Source organism: Rhodnius prolixus, unplaced genomic scaffold (genome assembly GCF_049639745.1).
Source record: "Rhodnius prolixus isolate KJV_2025 unplaced genomic scaffold, Rpr scaffold_16, whole genome shotgun sequence".
NCBI lineage: Eukaryota > Metazoa > Arthropoda > Insecta > Hemiptera > Reduviidae > Rhodnius > Rhodnius prolixus.
In genome coordinates this window covers 234,844-254,376 of record NW_027411616.1, presented here as the reverse complement: position 1 = coordinate 254,376, position 19,533 = coordinate 234,844, and the positions used below count along the sequence as shown (strand labels likewise).

Here is a 19,533-nt window from a genome sequence, read left to right as displayed (position 1 = left end):
ACTTTTTTCAAAGAAAATGTTACAAATATATGTATAAAGTGGTGAAGTAAGCAATTAGTATTCCCAATGTAAATCTTTGAAATAGTTTTTGAACGAATTTGAGGAAAAAAAAAACACAAAAAACAGAAACTTATTTTGCAAGGCTGCAACAATTCGGTTAACTGATATTCCGTACTCTCCGAAATATGGAATTCCTAGCAATACTTGTAACGTCTTTTCTGATTCTGTAGCTGGTAAGTTATACTAAGATTACTCCAGCAAGGGCGGGTGGTCGAGGAAGAAGATTCGCATGAACGTGAGAGTGGAATGGTTTTATCAGGAAGAAGAGTAGACAGAACAATACGCTTCTTTCCCTCTCCAGAGAAGAAAAATCCACTTAATACTTTTCCAGGAGCCTCTCGCTAGACTTTTAAGTCTAGTCAAACAGTCCCTCTGGTGGGGTGCTCTAACTAGTGAGTGTCACAATAGACCCTCTGGATTGCGGTGGTGTAGGCTTTCTGGCCACCCCTCATAGAAACTAACTTATACTAAAACTGCACTTTTAAGAGTGATGCTAGTTCTCTGAGAATCTCCCTAAAATCAAATTTTTATAAGAAAGTTCGACACTAATGTTTCAGGCACAAATATTTTTTTTTCTCCCAGTTTACAAAGGAAATACATGATATGAGGCCTTCTTGGTCCAAAAAAAGTAACCCTAGTTCTATAAAAACAAACTGAAAATCAGAGAAAATTTAAATCTGTTTCATTTTATGAGAAGCACCAAACGATAAGGTTTTAGTACAAAAAGGTTACAACGAATCGATTTTTTTTTGTAGGTTTGTAGGTTTTTATTTTTGAACACATGGTAGGATCTGCAATGCTAGATTAATATCAATTATTTCATCTTTCATAGATAGCTTGATTTTATTATTTTGACAAAAATTTAAATGTAATTACTTAAGTAAGAAATTCCTCACCTGATAGAGAAGTGACAACGAACGGAAGTTTTATAACAAATGGAAGTAAAATTTCTCACACAAATCTGATTATCGGAAGAAAATCTGAAACAGTTCATAACAAAAAACATGCATGCTACGATGTACGAAATCAGCAATCTATCACTTTATTTGAAAAATGTTTTATTTCAAGGAAGTTCTGGGTGGGATAAAACTAAAAGATTTTTCTTAAAAAGCACCAATTAAAAATAAGCATCAAATTCACTGAGTAATCAGAATTTGAAGAAAATCGGTCTATCGGAAGTGTTAATTCAATGATTTTTTTAAATTCATTTTTCAGATTTTCTTAAAAATTTTCTCTAGGTCCATATTTAAAACTTTTATTTAAAATACTTTTTTTAGAGAAATCTAATATTAGCTGGGCTTCGATGTTTTAAGAGAGAAAAGATTTATAGGACATTCGTGGGACCTCACCTCCAAGTTGCGTTTAATTAAACAGATTCTATATAACAATGAAGTAAACTATGATTCACAAGAGCGTTTCAAATTTTTGAAGCCCACTTAAAAAGAAAAAAGTTAATCTTGATCGTAGTAATTTGTTTCCTCTACATTTTTAAAAATTTAAATTATCCTGACATGAATTACCATCTCAGTATTTGACCTTTTCATGTAATTAATAATCTTATATATCTTGATTTCTTGTATCCCTAACTGGTTTCGGGCGTTCATCCATCATAATCTCAACTAAATTGATTAATTTATCTCTGATGATGGATAAAAGCCCGGAACCGGTAAGGGATACAAAAAATATGCGCGATAAGACGGATAAAATCAAAGACATTACTGCACTGCGCAATAACCACATACGCAACACAATCATATAAGCTGAGAATCAATTTTTATTGCGATTGCAGAAATGTAATATTTAATTTAAGTGTAATGTTAATTCGAAATATTGGAAAAAAAATATAAAATTAAATTTTAAAAAATAAAATCGAATGTGGTAAAAAAAAACCCTACTTTTGGCAATACATAATTATTTCAAGACTTTCTCTGGACATTGCCGATAAAAGAACTTTCACATCATTATCTTAGGTTATATTTTTTGTTTTTCTTAAAATTAAATTTCGTACAATTATGAAATTTATGCTTAACTGATTTCAAGTTACTTGATGATGTTTATTTTATTTATTTACTTATTTTTAGAAAAATATAACTGCAAAGGTTTGATCCAATAAGACTGGTTGCCAATGATTTGTGGTAACCCTTGTAAGTCGCGATCCCTGCACTGGTTTGCGAACATTTATTTTTCACAAAATAAATATGATCTTAAATAACCTAAGAGAACACTGATAGAATCCCATTGCAACTAGGATTTTGGTAATGATTCACAAAGACGTTTTCTAATCGCCTTGCCGAGAGTGCGTTAGCTAAAACAATTAATTACGTCAAGTTGTATATTGATATGCATACTTGAATGCAAATATTGCCAACGCCGATTACATCGCGCGTTCCAAGATTTATGTCGTCAATGGTTAGTCGTAAACTTCGAACTAAACAAGTTTATCAGTGTTAGTTCAGTTGTGTAAGAATGTGAAATTAAGAAATAATGCTGCACATAACATATTGAATCATTAAATGTGAATTAGCTGAAATATAATCCTAATCATTCAAATAATTTTATAAATCCGAAAATACTTCAAAAATTTTTATATATATTTCCTTAGGCTTGGAAGTTAATTCATAGTGTACAGTAAGACTTTTCTTACAACGCATTGATTGCATTAATTAACCAGCAATTAGACGAACAGCAGAAGCAAAAGAGACGAATTTATAGGCATTCTTTTACAAGACCTCAACTTTTCTTAACAAGGGGCCATCTTATTTGAGATGAGAGCTATAAAATTTAGAAAGCAAGATTTCCTTTTACATTTTATTGAACTTGAACTAAATATGCAGAATTTATTCAAAGATATTTTGCGATGAAGTTGCTTGGGAGCATGTTCTGAGTTTCTTTAAAAGATTTATGATACTTTAGCCAAAACTGAATACTGAGATCACGTGAACCAATCGATTTCTTCCGCAATCACGCCTAGGTGGAATTTCGCTAATTGTTCAATACAACGTCCACATATTTTTAGATGGTGACTAAAAACATGAAACATTTTAAAATGCAAAAAATTGTGCTAAAAATGGGTGAGTCACTTGTTTACCTGCATTTCCCACAAAATCACTTTACTATAATAAACACTACAAAATGGTAAGAATTTTAGGACGACAGATGCTTTCTCATCGTTCCATTATACAATATTCAATCTTAAGTTTTTTGCAGATTATTAACTGAATATGACTTACTATGTGTATCCTGGGGAACTTTTAGTACTTAGTATATTAATTCCTGTAGACTGTGATCACAAACCAGTTGGATCGAAAGCCCAAACTATCACAAACAAGTCAGCCCCTGATAGGCTTTATCAGAACAAACCTTTATAAAATGATTTTTCTACGTTTTCCCCTATTGTTTGTGGGTCTATTAATCTAAAATAAATGCAGATTAATAGCATACATGGTAAAACAACAAATATATTTAAAAAATGATGGAAGAAAAAATTAAAAATACTACAACATTCGACTACTTTGTTCTAAAACAATAATAATAAAATAAAACTTTGCTTCAATAAATCGTAGTTAAAATTTTCACAAAAGTCTGGTGATTCACAAATTTGTTTATCTTGTTTTTGAGATTACCACAGTTTTTCTCAAGAATAGGTATATCATATCACTTGACATCACCTTTGCACTCAGCACAACTTATTCAATTAGAAAATTATGTCTTTATATATATATATATATATATATATATATATATATAACCTTTGTTCACCTAAACGAATGTTTTTTTCGCTGGGCAATTTCATTATTATTTATGTACGATAATTAATAAATAAAGACCTCCCTCCCCGTTGAATTGTTTCTTTCACTAATAATGAAAAGTTAAATAAAAATAAGAAGAAAAAAATAAAAAATTAATTGGCAATTTGCGCAATTACAACACTTCAGCAATTTAAATAAAAATATTTAAAAAAATAACACTTTAATTTAAAATTTATTTAATTTTTTTAAAGAACTATTTCCAGACGATAGTTGCAGATGTGTTACAGTAAGCAGGAGCCATTCGCAACAACCTCATGCGTCACTTTCAATGTCTGAAACCACCAAAAACAAAAAATAAATTTGGATGTGATGCGATAATTCCATATTGAGAAAAATTACTACCTTAAGTAATTTTCTTCACACATTTACTAAAATTAATAAACTACTCTAAAAAGGTACAACCACACGAACCCCGCCCTTAGAACCTAATTGAAATTGACACTTCTTGAAAAAGTGACATCAAAAAGATTGGTCTACAACGTACAGTTACTTCGCATAGTTTTAAAATTCTTACTGATGTGGTTTACGAAAAAATGCGGAAACTCTGGGAAAAACCAGGAACTTTAGTTTAGTTTTCCTAAACTCCAAATTCAAACCATAAATGAAATTTTCATAATATTATAAAGGCATTACTCAAAATTATTTTATAGGAGAGCCTATTGTCAAGCTCCTTCCACAATCTCAAAAAAAAAGTAAACTACCAAAAATCAAGGGCTTTGGATACTATAGAGCTTTTGTTCTCCCTCATAAACTAATAATAATAAGAACATAGGAAGCTCCCCAAGTTAACATAGCCTCGCTCAACTAATACAGCGAGTTTGTTTAAATTATATTGGAAGGGGGGAATAGTAAAATAATGTACGAATTGTGAATAAAATGGTGTATAGCAACAAATGCTTACCTGCAAGCAGAGCGGAGAGTCCGGGCAAGGAGAGGCTTAGTGAGGAGGCGACCTGATTGGCTTGCTGAGCTGGCTGGGAACCAACCGGCTCTTTGCTAGCTGACAGCATATGCAATGCCTGACTAGATGCAGTCCCGCTTACAAACCCTCGCATCCCCGCAGAAGTCGCTTTCAGGCCTTTCAGGTTCACTCCACTTAACGGATGAAAATGAGGTCCATAAGCCTGAACACTGTTCATTCAAAAAATAAGATTTGTGTGATGTAATTATTAAAATTGATAGCTGGTAGCAAAAATAAGTAGCAGTGAGGGGGATTACAGTAAGGCTTAAAACTGGTCAGTGACTGGCAGCAAGCTCTAACTGGTTCAACATAGAATAGTAACGAAAATTTAATACTTACACATTATCCATACATCCCCAGAACCTTTATAAAATTAAATAAGTACGCATTTGTCATATTGAATGGTCTATTTAAATCATGCAAAAGATGAATGCAAAACACAAATGAACTAAGGCCTAAAAAAATACACACATTTTTGCTGTTTCACAACCATTCTTCCATATTGTATTGTTTGAATCCCCCATTTTTTGGCATTGGCGTTTCGCCACATTATATAATTTATCTTAAGGCTGGTCAACATCTGAGGTCATTGGCGCCCGGACTTTTCAAAGCCCTGCCGGTCTCTGAGCAAGATTCCCTCGTTACAGTAGGCACTATCCATCACTGAACAATGGGCTGTAAAAAGCTTCTGAATAGTCCAAAATGGGAGGAATCCAAATTAGAGATAATTTGTACTATGTACTTAAATCTTTAATGTTAATTAGATAAAATTAATTCACAATAAATAATATAAAACTGAGCATAATTTAATAACAAAAAGTAACATAACTGTTCTGAAAAGAAATAGTGCCTTGAAAAACACCTCAATTTAATGAATATCAGTGGAACCACTTTTGGAAAAAAAAAAACAATCGGGAAACATTGCTATTAAGGCGTACTTCCGGTAAACCGATGGTTTACACTTGGAATATCTGAAATATTTAATTTTTTTTTAAATTGTTAGTAATATATAAATTTTATTGTAATTTAGAGGGATACTTTTGAGTCTGCATTTCCCTATGACACTTAAAAAGAAAAATCTAGAACAGTTTTAAATAAAATTAATATGCATAGATAGGTTTTGTGATATACAGTCATTAATGAGAAAAATCACAAAAACTAAAAAAAAAAACAATAATTAAAGTCGCTTTTCCGATTAGAACGATGCGGCCAAAATACATTTTTTCGTATTCATGAAACTTATAAATCCGTATTTCGGTGAAAATTCAAGTATGTAAATTTGACTCGGTCGCAAATCAACTTCTTACGCTGATTAAGTAAAAGTAAAAGCATTATCTTATTTACTGTTTGATAAATAATAAATTAAATAAAATATGACGTAGGCACCTTATAGTCTGCTGTAGAGGTTGTAAGTCAGGTGTAACTTGCAACTCTTGCTGGTGTGGCGTCAGCTGACTGGCTATAGTGGACAGAGGTATTCTGATAGCCGAGCAACTATTCGACGGAACTGGTCGTAGTCGAGATCCAATTAAATTTGAAATTGTCATCTTTCTAGTAACCAACTTGTGCTGCTGGGCCTGAATCTGTGCTTGGTGTTGATTTGGTTGCTGAAACTGGTGAGCCGGCGTTGCTGGTTGTACAGTTACGTGTTGCTGATGGAATGCCGGTGTCTGCGTGGCCACGCCAGTCTTGTTTAGGAGAGTGAGGACTGTTGGACCGGTGGTTGCTGGCTGCGGCTGGCGTGGCACGCTGGCACTCACACCAATAGTTGGCACACCAACACCTGACACGCCAGTAACACTCATGTTCACATTCTCCACAACACTTCCCACCATACTACCCACGAGTCCGCCAACGTCACGGTGAGAGTTGCTCGAAACATTAGATGTGGCCGCCGCTGCTACTTCAATAAAGAATTGCATTTGATTAGCACATCGTCCATGTTAATCCTTAGTAAAAAAAAAAACTTAGGTGCAAAAACAAACGGAACTTCTTCACTGTTCAAGACTTTGGTTTCAACTCAGTATAGGGTGCCCGCGGAACTGGTTGTAAGATCACCCGAATTCTTCTTGTTAGTTCTTGATGTGCCTGTTAGCAAATAGAACTTACGAAGAAGCTTTGAGGATATGGGGATTCATTTAGCATGAACTATACTTTAGCTTACAAGAAAAGCGTAAAGACTAGCAGAAGGCCAAGAGAGAAATTTGCCCCTGAGCTACTTTCCCTACTATCTATTTCAATGTGAATCGGAAATTGAAATAACTCAAATTAGTAGGTTGTTCCATTTTCTTTGCACCCAAGTGTATGTTTTTTCATTTTTTCAAACAAAAAAATGGAAAAATCCTAATTACGTCACGTTAGACATGTAGATTAAGCTAGAGAGTTAAATGATTTTCTATTTCTGTCTTTTACGTGATCTGTCTTCTATTTCTGATTTAAGATTTCTAGAAGCAATAAAACGTTTAATTTTTTTTAATCGAAAATATCATGTAATCAAGGGTTACAAAAATAATATGGTATACACCAAAGAATTGTTCAGCGAAACCTTCCTATTACACTGAAGTATCATTCCAACCCTCGTACACTTCGGACAGAAAAACGGAGACTTTCAGAATTAGAAAACACTTTCTAAACACAAAACTAAAGTTGCTAGCTAGGCATCTCAGAAAGAACTGTGACGAGACTGATTTACAGCGATCTGAGGATGAATGCTTCTTAGCAGACTACAGGTAACATCAAAAGTTCTGTTGAAGTGTGACGCTCACTGAGTACATAGTTTAGTGATGGAAATGTTTAAAATAAAGGAAAACGATAGTATGTGCACTCGACTCTAGAAAAGTACTGGACGTGTGTGATAGAGTTTTGTCATGAAAAGGTTGGTCAGGATCGGGAAGTGACTATCTAGAACCCAGTTTTAATAAAAAGTTAAAACTGTGCTAAGTATAACAAAGAGGATATTATAGAACCATTGAAAAACCTATAAAATCAAGTTTTTCATAAAATACTCATTGATTGCACTTGATGTCCTTTGATTAGTGTTCAAGTGATGAAACTGAACGAGGTACCACTTTCTGTTAGAAGGGTTCAAATACATCACATCATCACCTCAAAAATTAAATGATTTAAAACATAAAATAGAAAATTTTTGCCTTTTAGGGAAAAGTACTGCAATCGTAGTTTATTTTTCTTACTCCTCTTAAAAGGAAGTACTGAAATCGCAGTTTAATTTTGCTATTTACGTACAAATACCTTCCTATGTTATTCAAAACGCTTTTTCAAAAAAATTGTTATTGAGGATGGATGGGAACGCAACTATAATCATTCTTTAAAAAGATCTCTCCAGTGGTAGTTACGGTTCCGACTTAACACCTTATCAGGTTATAATTACAGAATTGCTTATTCCAAATTTTAAAAAAATATGTAAAGCAGATTGTAACTTTGTAAAATAGACAAAAAGAAAAATCTATACTAAAGGTACAAAAATCTCCTTAACAAAAACTTACAGTTTAAAATGTTAAGTATAAGGGTTGATTAAACGCCAAAAGGTACACAAATCAGCGAGTACCCAACATTTCATTAATACTTCATTAATATTTAAGTAATTCTACTGCATTAATTTTCATTAATAAGTTATTTTTTAGAATTTATTAGATGTCACAGACCCTTATGCTGGCCACTTCATTTATAATATTTTTTTGTTATAATTATGATAAATCACATATATGTACATGCATGTTAAAGTAGAAAAAGACAAAGTTAGAGTAGGCTACTGTCTTGAATTCGTCTTACCGAAATATTCGAAAGCACAAATAACACACAGTTATAACAAGTAGATTATTCAACAACAATTATTGTTTACTCAATTGTAATTTAATTTAGACCTCCTAATTTTACTTATAGGGTCATTCCATGTCAAATCAACACGGGGTCTGAACCTCACCATCTCGGATTTTCTTGAAATTTGGCACATGTGTACTATTGGTATAGACTTGGAAAAATATGAAATTTTACGGTGATATGTCAACTGGTTTATAAGTTACAGGGCTGTAAAGTTGCCAAAAATGGGCTGAAAAACAGGGAACCCCGTGTTTTTGAATTACTGTAGATGCTTTCCTAATTGAGCTACAGACTTGGGATTGGTGTCATTTTATAGCATATATAATGCCCTTTCCTGTGATATGCGACACCATATGGGTTAGGATAAATAAAGTTTGTTAAATTTAAATTTAAAATTTAAATTTTAAATTTTTTAAAAAGTACATATTTTAAAATTTTAAAATTAATTCTATGAATAGCTAGTAGTGTTATGAATCACTGGGCAAAATATTAATTTGGGACGACAATGGCTTCATTGTTAAAAAAATTTAAGACTAACGCTCCAATCCGATTAATTCAACTCTCAATTCATGTTAATACAATAATGCTAATAATAATTCCACTAATAAGTCCAAAGTAAAACATACTGTTAAGTAATAGGATCTCTTTAATATTTTAAGCTTGAAAAGGCGTCATTTGTTTGTCATGCATCACTTTCTAGTAGGACATATGTAAGTTCTTGCAGTCAGAGTCACAGGATCAATTTTTATCAAAACATCCACTACTGAGACCCAAAGAATATCGGCATTTCTTGGATGCGAGATGATTTAGAGGGTCCAGCTGGATGAAGAAAAGTTACTTTTACTTCATCAAGTTCTTCATTTTTCTCTAAAACATATCCAAGCCAAGCCACCAGTTTCTTTATAGACTACACTGATATACAACCTGATATGGCGGCTAATTTTAGATTATCAGGGAATTTTGAAACTTCCATTTCGCAAGCTTCTGAGTTCATAGAAAAGTTTTTAACCAATATTTTGGATTTACTTCTGGGAATGAAAGCATGGTATTGCTGTGTTCCTTTAATAGCCAATGCTTGAGCAAACCGATTTTTTAAAAAACACTCAGATTCAACATAGTCTTCCTGGGTTGAATATGCAAAGTCTATGTTGGTGATGTTTTCTACTGCCCACTCAAAAAGTTGTAGTGAAGTTTGGATTTGATTTCCATAGGGTCGTTGCAAACTGGCACGAGCTGCCAGTCTCTTTACCGAACCCCCTACGCCATCACAAGGCCCTTTGCCGACTTAAACCAACTTAAAGAGGCTGTTATCTCAGCCAAAGAAGACTGTTCTTGAACAAAGATATTGAATTGAATTATTTTTGTATAATTTGATTAACTGCATAATTTCATTAAAATAATATATTATAATTAATATGAATAATTACTGTAATCATAATTATTAATTCTAAAAATGATTTCAAAATCAATATTTTAAATCTTAATAATTATTAATTATGATTCATTGATTCATTATTACTATTTTCAATTTATTTATTACTTTAATTTTATTAAAATATATTTTCCATGAAAAGGAGCTTTAGTCTTAAATTTTTTTAACAATGAAGCCATTGTCGTCCCAAATTAATATTTTGCCCAGTGATTCATAACACTACTAGCTATTTATAGAATTAATTTTAAAATTTTAAAATATGTACTTTTTAAAAAATTTAAAATTTAAATTTTAAATTTAAATTTAACAAGCTTTATTTATCCTAACCCATATGGTGTCGCATATCACAGGAAAGGGCATTATATATGCTATAAAATGACACCAATCCCAAGTCTGTAGCTCAATTAGGAAAGCATCTACAGTAATTCAAAAACACGGGGTTCCCTGTTTTTCAGCCCATTTTTGGCAACTTTACAGCCCTGTAACTCATAAACCAGTTGACATATCACAGTAAAATTTCATATTTTTCCAAGTCTATACCAATAGTACACATGTGCCAAATTTCAAGAAAATCCGAGATGGTGAGGTCAAAAATGGTCTTTTTTTGTGTTGATTTGACATGGAATGACCCTATAGTAAAATACTGGAATAATTAGCTGTCCTAAAAATATGCATATCTTATTTACTTTATATTACATATATACAACATTGTGGGATGAATACCTAGATTGAGAATGTAATTGAAGAAAACTATATTATTTGCGATAAAGACAGATAATTATTATAAACGTTTGACTACTTCATAAAATAACAATTACTTTAATCGAAGAATGAACTTAAACCGACGATTTTTGAAAATCATTGATGTATGTTGGTGTAAGTTTTTTATAAAAAAAAGTTTTGAATTTTTTAGCCTCATAATTTTTTTTTATTTTTTGTAACGTTTTTCTTTTTAACCTGTAATTAATAGTTTCATTATTATAGATAACTAGATATTACAGTCAATCTACAGTGCTACTTGAATATATATTTTGTAGACGAAAATGGCCAGCATAAGGGTCTGTGACATCTAATAAATTCTAAAAAATAACTTATTATTGAAAATTAATGCAGTAGAATTACTTAAATATTAATGAAGTATTAATGAAATGTTGGGTACTTGCTGATTTGTGTACCTTTTGGCGTTTAATCAACCCTTATACTTAACATTTTAAACTGTAAGTTTTTGTTAAGGATAATAATTGATACAAAATTTTTTAAAGCCTTTAATAAAAAACCGCGGAAAACTAATAAAAGAGAAAAAGTGAAAGGAGTGCTGTACTGTTGATAAATTTTTGAACCAAAGCGACGTCTGAGTGAATATGAAGTTTGGGTCTCCTAATATTTTTCGTTTACGTGATGTTCAATCACGAATTTGCAAAAAAAAAAAATCCCAGGAATACAAAAGTGATTTTGGAAGTATATCTGTTCCACAGTTTCGTAATGCTTTACAAAATTTTGTTTTCGTAGTTAAATTCTCTTATTATTTTATTATTATTATAAATAAATTAATGATTATTTCACTTAGCCTAAAAATTATGTAATTTTCGCTGAAAAACGTCAATACCTGCAGCTTGCTGTTGATATTGGTGCACGGAATTCCTGAAGCTATTAGCCAACGCGCTGATGGCCGGATTGTGCATCGAGTTCTTGTTCACCTACCAACAGTGAAAATTGAGATACAAGTTTACATTAACCATTACATAATACAAACAAAAAAGATGTGAAAACTCACAATACTTTTTCGTACAATTTTCAAGGTTCTATCTTATAATTTTGTTAAGCTCTGAATTTGAAAACATATTTAATTCTTACGGCTTTTCTTTAATTTAATTTAAAGTTATGTATTACATTACGCTGAAATGAAAGTTTAGAAGTAAACTTACCCTTATCGCTACCTAGAAGTGCCCGCAAACATTATTCCAATAAGTAAGGAAGTTAAGAAAAAATTATGAGAGCCATTTTCGAGAAAAGCACCGATAAAGAAATCAATTCAGTAAAGTGATATTTCCATTAAGCTATTCTTTATCTCGAAATTTTCGCCACACATTACTTAATACTCAATAGGTGACAGGTTCTGGGGTTTGTACATGAAATACCCTTGACAGGATTTCAGAGGCTTAAATATACTTTTAACTTTGGGTTTCATTTCTACACTCTTTTTGAGTCTCTCAAAATATTTTTTTTAAATTTAAGTTGCGTCAACTCTGAGGTTATTGGCACCCGGAGCTTTTTTCAATGCTCTGACGGGCTCCGAACAGTGTTCTCTCGTTTCAAACAACACTGCCCATCACCCGATAGTGAGCCGTAAGAAGCTCTAAGAGAAAATTTAAGGGCCGGCAGCTGGCTTTGAACCCGGCATCTCCGCGAGGGAATCCAATACGCTAACCACATAGTTAATCCCTTCCATTCAAAATTAGTTATTTGTGGAAACATGGCGGTTTTCGTTTAATGCGTGTGGAGTTATACAAATTTAGACCAGCGAGTCAAAATATACATTAAAGAATATATTTTTAAGAAAGAAAAAAATAATTACTTCCGCCCTTTTCCAAGACGCCTAATTTGGTAATTGGACAATCCACCTGAAACCATAGGCCTTACTTAACGTGATATTTTACTTGATATATATCATACTTGACACATGTAATTTTTGCTGATGTTGCTAGGTGATGCAAAGTCAAAAAACTTAAGAGAAGTAACCAAAAATAAACGAGAAAGTTTAATTTTAAATAAACAACAGTTGAATACACTATTGAAGTACAAATTGGTTTAAGTTAACTACTTGAACCAATGCGATTAACTAAACTGAAATAAATACATACACTTCATAATGTTATTATTATTTATCTTTGAAACACTGAACTTGTTTTTTTTTTTTTGTTTTTTTTTAACTTGCTTGACTGAACTGACAATACGAACTAAAGTCACACCAACTCCTCAGGGCTAGGAGAAGAAATTAGTAACTCCGATTAGACCACGCATAACTGCCTTAACTATATAGTTATTTAATATGCTCTTTTTAAGACCTTTTTTCATATTTTTTAATTTTTGGATGTTTTAGCCTCTATCACCCATACTTAGCTCTTATAAAGTTGATAGTAGTTAGAAAAGAAAAAGTTCAAAAACGAAAAACTTTATAAGAGCTGAGGATGGCTGACTAAAGCCGAAACGTCCAAAAATTAAAAAATATGAAAAAGAAAAACAAAAAAAGGTTTTTCAAATGACTATATTAATTCAAACCCTAAAACAAACCTAACGTTATATTTTATATAATTAATGGATCCATGGAAGAAAGCGGACAAGCTAATTCTACAAGGATCAGTCACTCATTCTCAACACTTATTATAAACTTTACTGACGCTTCATTCTATTGATATTTGAGACACCTAAGGAAGCCTCAAAACGAGTATCATCGCAGGAAACTGGAAACGTAGCAATATTATTCCCACCTGCATCGCCGTCTTCGTGTGATTGTGCACTCTCAAATTTGCTGCAGCAGTCAATTTGCCTTCTTTTTCCATCATTGCAGCAGTGTAGGTAACACGTGCAGGTTTTCCCGGTACCAGATGCGTTATCCTCACTGATTTTCGACCTTCTTCGGTAAATACATCCGTAAATTGCTTAATATACCTATTTGCATTTGCTCTCGATCCAAGCGTAAACCTTTAATAAAAAAAACAATATTTTTTAAATTAATGTCTTACCTAAGATGTTAGTAAGAGTTAAAAATAGTGTACCTGCAGAGAGATCCATTGTTATAGCCTTCATGGTACTCTTTATCTATGTAAAGAGTACCCAAGTATTCAGAGTTAGCAGGCCGGTGCAGAATTGTTAGTCTAATGTGATAGGTTGTTAACAATTGAGGACTAACAGTCTCTAATATATATTGCTCCACTATTTCAGGAGTGTTGTCTGAAGTATCCGGCGGCCGGGCAAGTGGCCGTGCAAGCGAAGACACATTGGACGCAGCTTCTGAACTACCACCCCATGGAGTATTGGTCAATGTTACCTAAATCAAACGGAATTCAACTTCTAAAATTATCATGTTGGTAGGGTGCGCAGGGGTGAATAACATCCACACGTCTTTTCCTATATTCTTCAGCACAGAACTTTTAAGAAAATTTAATTAAAACTGTCCGGTAGGACAGTTGTATAAGGGTTGACCATCAAAAACTGCACGAAAAAGCGTAACGTTGAAAAACACCCAACTTTGACAATTTTTTTCTCTTTTTCTATAAAAGATAAAATTCCCAAATTTTCTTTAAATCTTACTCCAAACCCTCCTTTATAACTGTAATTTTTTTTGCAACCACCCAGATCTAATAGGTTTCGAGAAAAAAGTTGCTGAAAATGAGCAAAAACCGCTTTTTCAAAAAATGTTCTTGTTCTTGTTCTTGTTCTTCTTGTTCTTCTTCTTGTTGTTACCTTTTTTGTAAACAACGTAGCGCCTAAACGCGTGAACCGATATTCATGAATGAGGTGTCATTCGATTCGGAATTTTATGTAGATGTGCCTTTTGGGGGTCTCGACGCTGTACATCGAATGGGAAAGGAGTTAGCCCCCTTTATGTAAGGCCCCCTCCAAAATTATTATTACTAATTACTCTGTAAATCTTGGCCCAATTTTGATAAAATTTGGTAGGATGATAGGGTTAGGGCTCCCCTACGTAACATTAAAGCGGCGATCAGCTCTTACACTTGTTAAGGGAAAGTATAGCAATCGTTGCAAATTATCGACACGTGAACCGATTTTCATGAATGAAGAGTCATTCGAATCGAAATTTTGTACAGATTTGCACTTTAAAAGTCTCGACGCCGTGCCTCATAAGGAGGGGAGTTTGCCCCACCCAAATAAGACCCTTTCTAAAACTATTATTACCAATATTTCTATAACGCTTAGTCCGATTTTGATAAAATTCAGCCCGAATAAGTGGTTAAAGCTCCTCTACGTGGCTGTGAAGTGCCATCTTGCTCTTACACCTACTAAGAGGAAGTACTGCAATCGTTTAAATTATCAATGAGTGAACCGATTTAAATCAATGAATTGTCGTTCGATTAAAAAATCTTTCCTCTTTGCCTTTTAGGGAGAAGTACTGCAATCGTAGTTTATTTTTCTTACTCCTCTTAAAAGGAAGTACTGAAATCGCAGTTTAATTTTGCTATTTACGTACAAATACCTTCCTATGTTATTCAAAACGCTTTTTCAAAAAAATTGTTATTGAGGATGGTTTGGGGGAATGCAACTATAATTAACAAAAACTCAAAGTTTAAAAAGTTAAGTATAAGGGTTGATTAAACGCCAAAAGGTACACAAATCAGCAAGTACCCAACATTTCATTAACACTTCATTGATATTATTTAAGTAATTTTACCGCATTAATTTTCATTAATATTTTTTAAGAATTTATTAGATGTCACATACCCTAATGCTGGCCATTTTCATCTACAAAATATTTGTTCAAGTAGCACACCATTTAACTTAGATTGACTGTAATATCTATTTATCTATAATAATCAAACTATTGATTACAGGTGAAAAAGAAAACGTTATAAAAAATAAAAAAATATGAGGCTAAAAAATTCATAAACGTTTTTTAAAAATTGCTTACACCAACTTACATCAATGATTTTATTTATTTATTTTTATTTTTAAATAAAAATCGTCGGTTTAAGTTCATTCTTCGATCAAAGTAATTGTTATTTTATGTAGTAGTCAAACGTTTATAATAATAGGTAATAAATAATCTGGCTTTATCGCAAATAATATAGTTTTCTTCAATTACATTCTCCATCTAGGTGTTCTTCCCACAATGTTGTATATATGTAATATAAAGTAAATAAGATATGCATATTTTTAGGACAGCTAATTATTCCAGTATTTTACCATAAGTAAAATTAGGGGAACTAAATTAAATTACAATTGAGAAATGAATAAATAATGTTGAATAATCTACTTGTTATTAACTGTGTGTTATTTGTCCTCACGAATATTTCGGTAAGACGAATTCAAGACTGAAATATTGTTTTAAATCCTCCGTGATTCAAATTTAAACAGTAGCCGACTCTAAATTTGTCTTTTTCTAATTTAACATGCATGTATATGTGACATCTTCAGAATAAAGGGCACATTAAAGAGAAATCAGAAGAATAATTTGGAATAGAGTTAAAATAAAGTACCTATTTATACGAAGATATAATATACATTTTATCACAATTATAACTATTATGAATGAACTGGCCAGCATAAGGGTATGTGACATCTAATAAATTCTTAAAAAATATTAATGAAAATTAATGCGGTAAAATTACTTAAATAATATCAATGAAGTGTTAATGAAATGTTGGGTACTTGCTGATTTGTGTACCTTTTGGCGTTTAATCAACCCTTATACTTAACTTTTTAAACTGTAAGTTTTTGTTAAGGAGATTTTTGTACCTTTTGGATAGATTTTCCTTTTTGTCTATTAGCAAAGTTACGTCTGCTTTACAGATTTTTTTAAAATTTGGAATAAGCTATTCTATCATTATAACCTGATAAGGTGTTAAATCGGAACCGTAACTACCACTGGAGAGATCTTTTTAAAGAATGGTTATAGTTGCGGTCCCCAAACCATCCTCAATAACCATTTTTTTGAGAAAGCGTTTTGAATAAAATAGGAAGGTATTTGTACGTAAATAGCAAAATTAAACTGCGATTTCAGTACTTCCTTTTAAGAGGAGTAAGAAAAATAAACTACGATTGCAGTACTTCTCCCTAAAAGGCAAAGAGGAAAGATTTTTTAATCGAACGACAATTCATTGATTTAAATCGGTTCACTCATTGATAATTTAAACGATTGCAGTACTTCCTCTTAGTAGGTGTAAGAGCAAGATGGCACTTCACAGCCACGTAGAGGAGCTTTAATCACTTCTTCGTGCTAAATTTTATCAAAATCGGACTAAGCTTTGTAGAAATATTGGTAATAATAGTTTTAGAAAGGGCCTTATTTGGGTGGGGCAAACTTCCCTCCTTATGAGGCATAGCGTCGAGACTTTTAAAGTGCAAATCTGTACAAAATTTCGATTCGAATGACACTTCATTCATGAAAATCGGTTCACTTGTCGATAATTTGAAACGATTGCTATACTTCCCCTTAACAAGTGTAAGAGCAGTTCGTCGCTTTATTGTTAGGTAGGGGAGCCCTAACCCTATCATCCTACCAAATTTTATCAAAATCGGGACAAGATTTACAGAATAATTAGTAATAATAATTTTGGAGGGGGCCTTACATAAAGGGGGCTAACTCCTCTCCCATTCGATGTACAGGGCCGAGACCCCCAAAAGGCACATCTACATAAAATTCCGAATCGAATGACACCTCATTCATGAAAATCGGTTCACGCGTTTAGGCTGTACGTTGTTTACAAAAAAGGTAACAAGAACAAGAACAACAACAACAACAACAACAACCAGAAGAACAAGAACAAGAACATTTTTTGAAAAAGCCGTTTTTGCTCATTTTCGGCAACTTTTTTCTCGAAACCTATAAGATCTGGGTGGTTGCAAAAAAATTACAGTTATAAAGGATGGTTTGGAGTAAGATTTAAAGAAAATTTGGGAATTTTATCTTTTATAGAAAAATAGAAAAAAATTGTCAAAGTTGGGTGTTTTTCAACGTTACACTTTTTCGTGCAGTTTTTGATGGTCAACCCTTATACAACTGTCCTACCGGACAGTTTTAATCATTCTATAAAAAGATCTCTCCAGTGGTAGTTACGGTTCCGACTTAACACCTTATCAGATTATAATGTTATAATTGCTTATTCCAAATTTTAAAAAAATCTGTAAAGAAGATATGTAACTTTGTAAAATAGACAAAAAGGAAAATCTATCCAAAAGGTACAAAAATCTCCTTAACAAAAACTTACAGTTTAAAATGTTAAGTATAAGGGTTGATTAAACGCCAAAAGGTACACAAATCAGCGAGTAACCAACATTTCATTAATACTTCATTAATAGTCAAGTAATTCTACTGCATTAATTTTCATTAATAAGTTATTTTTTAGAATTTATTAGATGTCACAGACCCTTATGCTGGCCACTTCATTTATAATATTTTTTTGTTATAATTATGATAAATCACATATATACGTACATGCATGTTAAAGTAGAAAAAGACAAAGTTAGAGTAGGCTACTGTCTTGAATTCGTCTTACCGAAATATTCGTGAGCACAAATAATACACAGATAATAACAAGTAGATTATTCAACAACAATTATTCATTTCTCAATTGTAATTTAATTTAGTCCCCCTAATTTTACTTATAGTAAAATCCCGGAATAATTAGCTGTCCTAAAAATATGCATATCTTATTTACTTTATATTACATATATACAACATTGTGGTATGAATACCTAGATTGAGAATGTAATTGAAGGAAACTATATTATTTGTGATAAAGCCAGATAATTATTACCTATTATTATAAACGTTTGACTACTTCATACAATAACAATTACTTTAATCGAAGAATGAACTTAAACCGACGATTTTTATTTAAAAATAAAAATAAATAAATAAAATAAAATCATTAATGTAAGTTTTTTATAAAAAAAGTTTTGAATTTTTTAGCCTCATATTTTTTTTTCTTTTTAACCTGTAATTAATAGTTTGATTATTATAAATAACTAGATATTACAGTCAATCTACAGTGCTACTTGAACATATATTTTGTAGACGAAAATGGCCAGCATAAGGGTCTGTGACATCTAATAAATTCTAAAAAATAACTTATTAATGAAAATTAATGCAGTAGAATTACTTGACTATTAATGAAGTATTAATGAAATGTTGGGTACTCGCTGATTTGTGTACGTTTTGGCGTTTAATCAAACCTTATACTTAACATTTTAAACTGTAAGTTTTTGTTAAGGAGTCATAAATCTCAGAGAGCGCCATTGTAGCAGACGGTTAGTAGCGAGGCCCGTAAAGCTAAGATGTATTGATGGTACTGGGTTCGATCCCAGGTCTAGCCCTTGGATTTTATTTAATGGTTAATGTAGTAATTAAAACTGTCCGGTAGGACAGTTGTATAAGGGTTGATCGTCAAAAAGTGCACGAAAAAGCGGAACGTTGAAAAACACCCAATTTTGACAATTTTTTTCTCTTTTTCTGTAGAAGATAAAATTCCCAAATTTTCTTTAAAATAAAGGGCAAATCCTACTATATAACTGTAATTTTGATGCAACAACATAGATTAAATAGATTTCGAGAGAAAAGTTGCTGAAAATGAGTAAAAACGGCATTTTCAGAAAATGTTCTTGTACTACTGGTTGTTACCTTTTTTGTAAACAACGTAGCGCCTAAACGCGTGAACCGATTTTCATGAATGAGGGGTCATTCGATTTAGAATTTT

At 32.1% G+C, this 19,533-nt stretch overlaps 1 protein-coding gene across 3 annotated transcripts in view; it reads right to left on the bottom strand.

Moving 5' to 3' along the window:
* Positions 1 to 874: 874 nt before the first annotated feature.
* Spt20 (transcription factor Spt20 homolog) overlaps positions 875 to 19,533 on the bottom strand; it is a 38,265-nt gene continuing 19,606 nt past the window's right edge. For 2 of the 3 annotated variants that reach the window (XM_074134482.1, XM_074134483.1), the window contains 6 exons: positions 13,876 to 14,147; positions 13,588 to 13,801; positions 11,706 to 11,796; positions 6,217 to 6,733; positions 4,771 to 5,000; positions 875 to 4,141 (listed from right to left, as the gene is read on the bottom strand). In XM_074134482.1, the coding sequence (XP_073990583.1) occupies positions 4,122 to 4,141; positions 4,771 to 5,000; positions 6,217 to 6,733; positions 11,706 to 11,796; positions 13,588 to 13,801; positions 13,876 to 14,147 (1,344 nt within the window). In that variant the 3' untranslated portion in view covers positions 875 to 4,121. The remainder of the gene's footprint in view (positions 4,142 to 4,770; positions 5,001 to 6,216; positions 6,734 to 11,705; positions 11,797 to 13,587; positions 13,802 to 13,875; positions 14,148 to 19,533) is intronic. The other variant, XM_074134484.1, reaches the window with a different exon arrangement.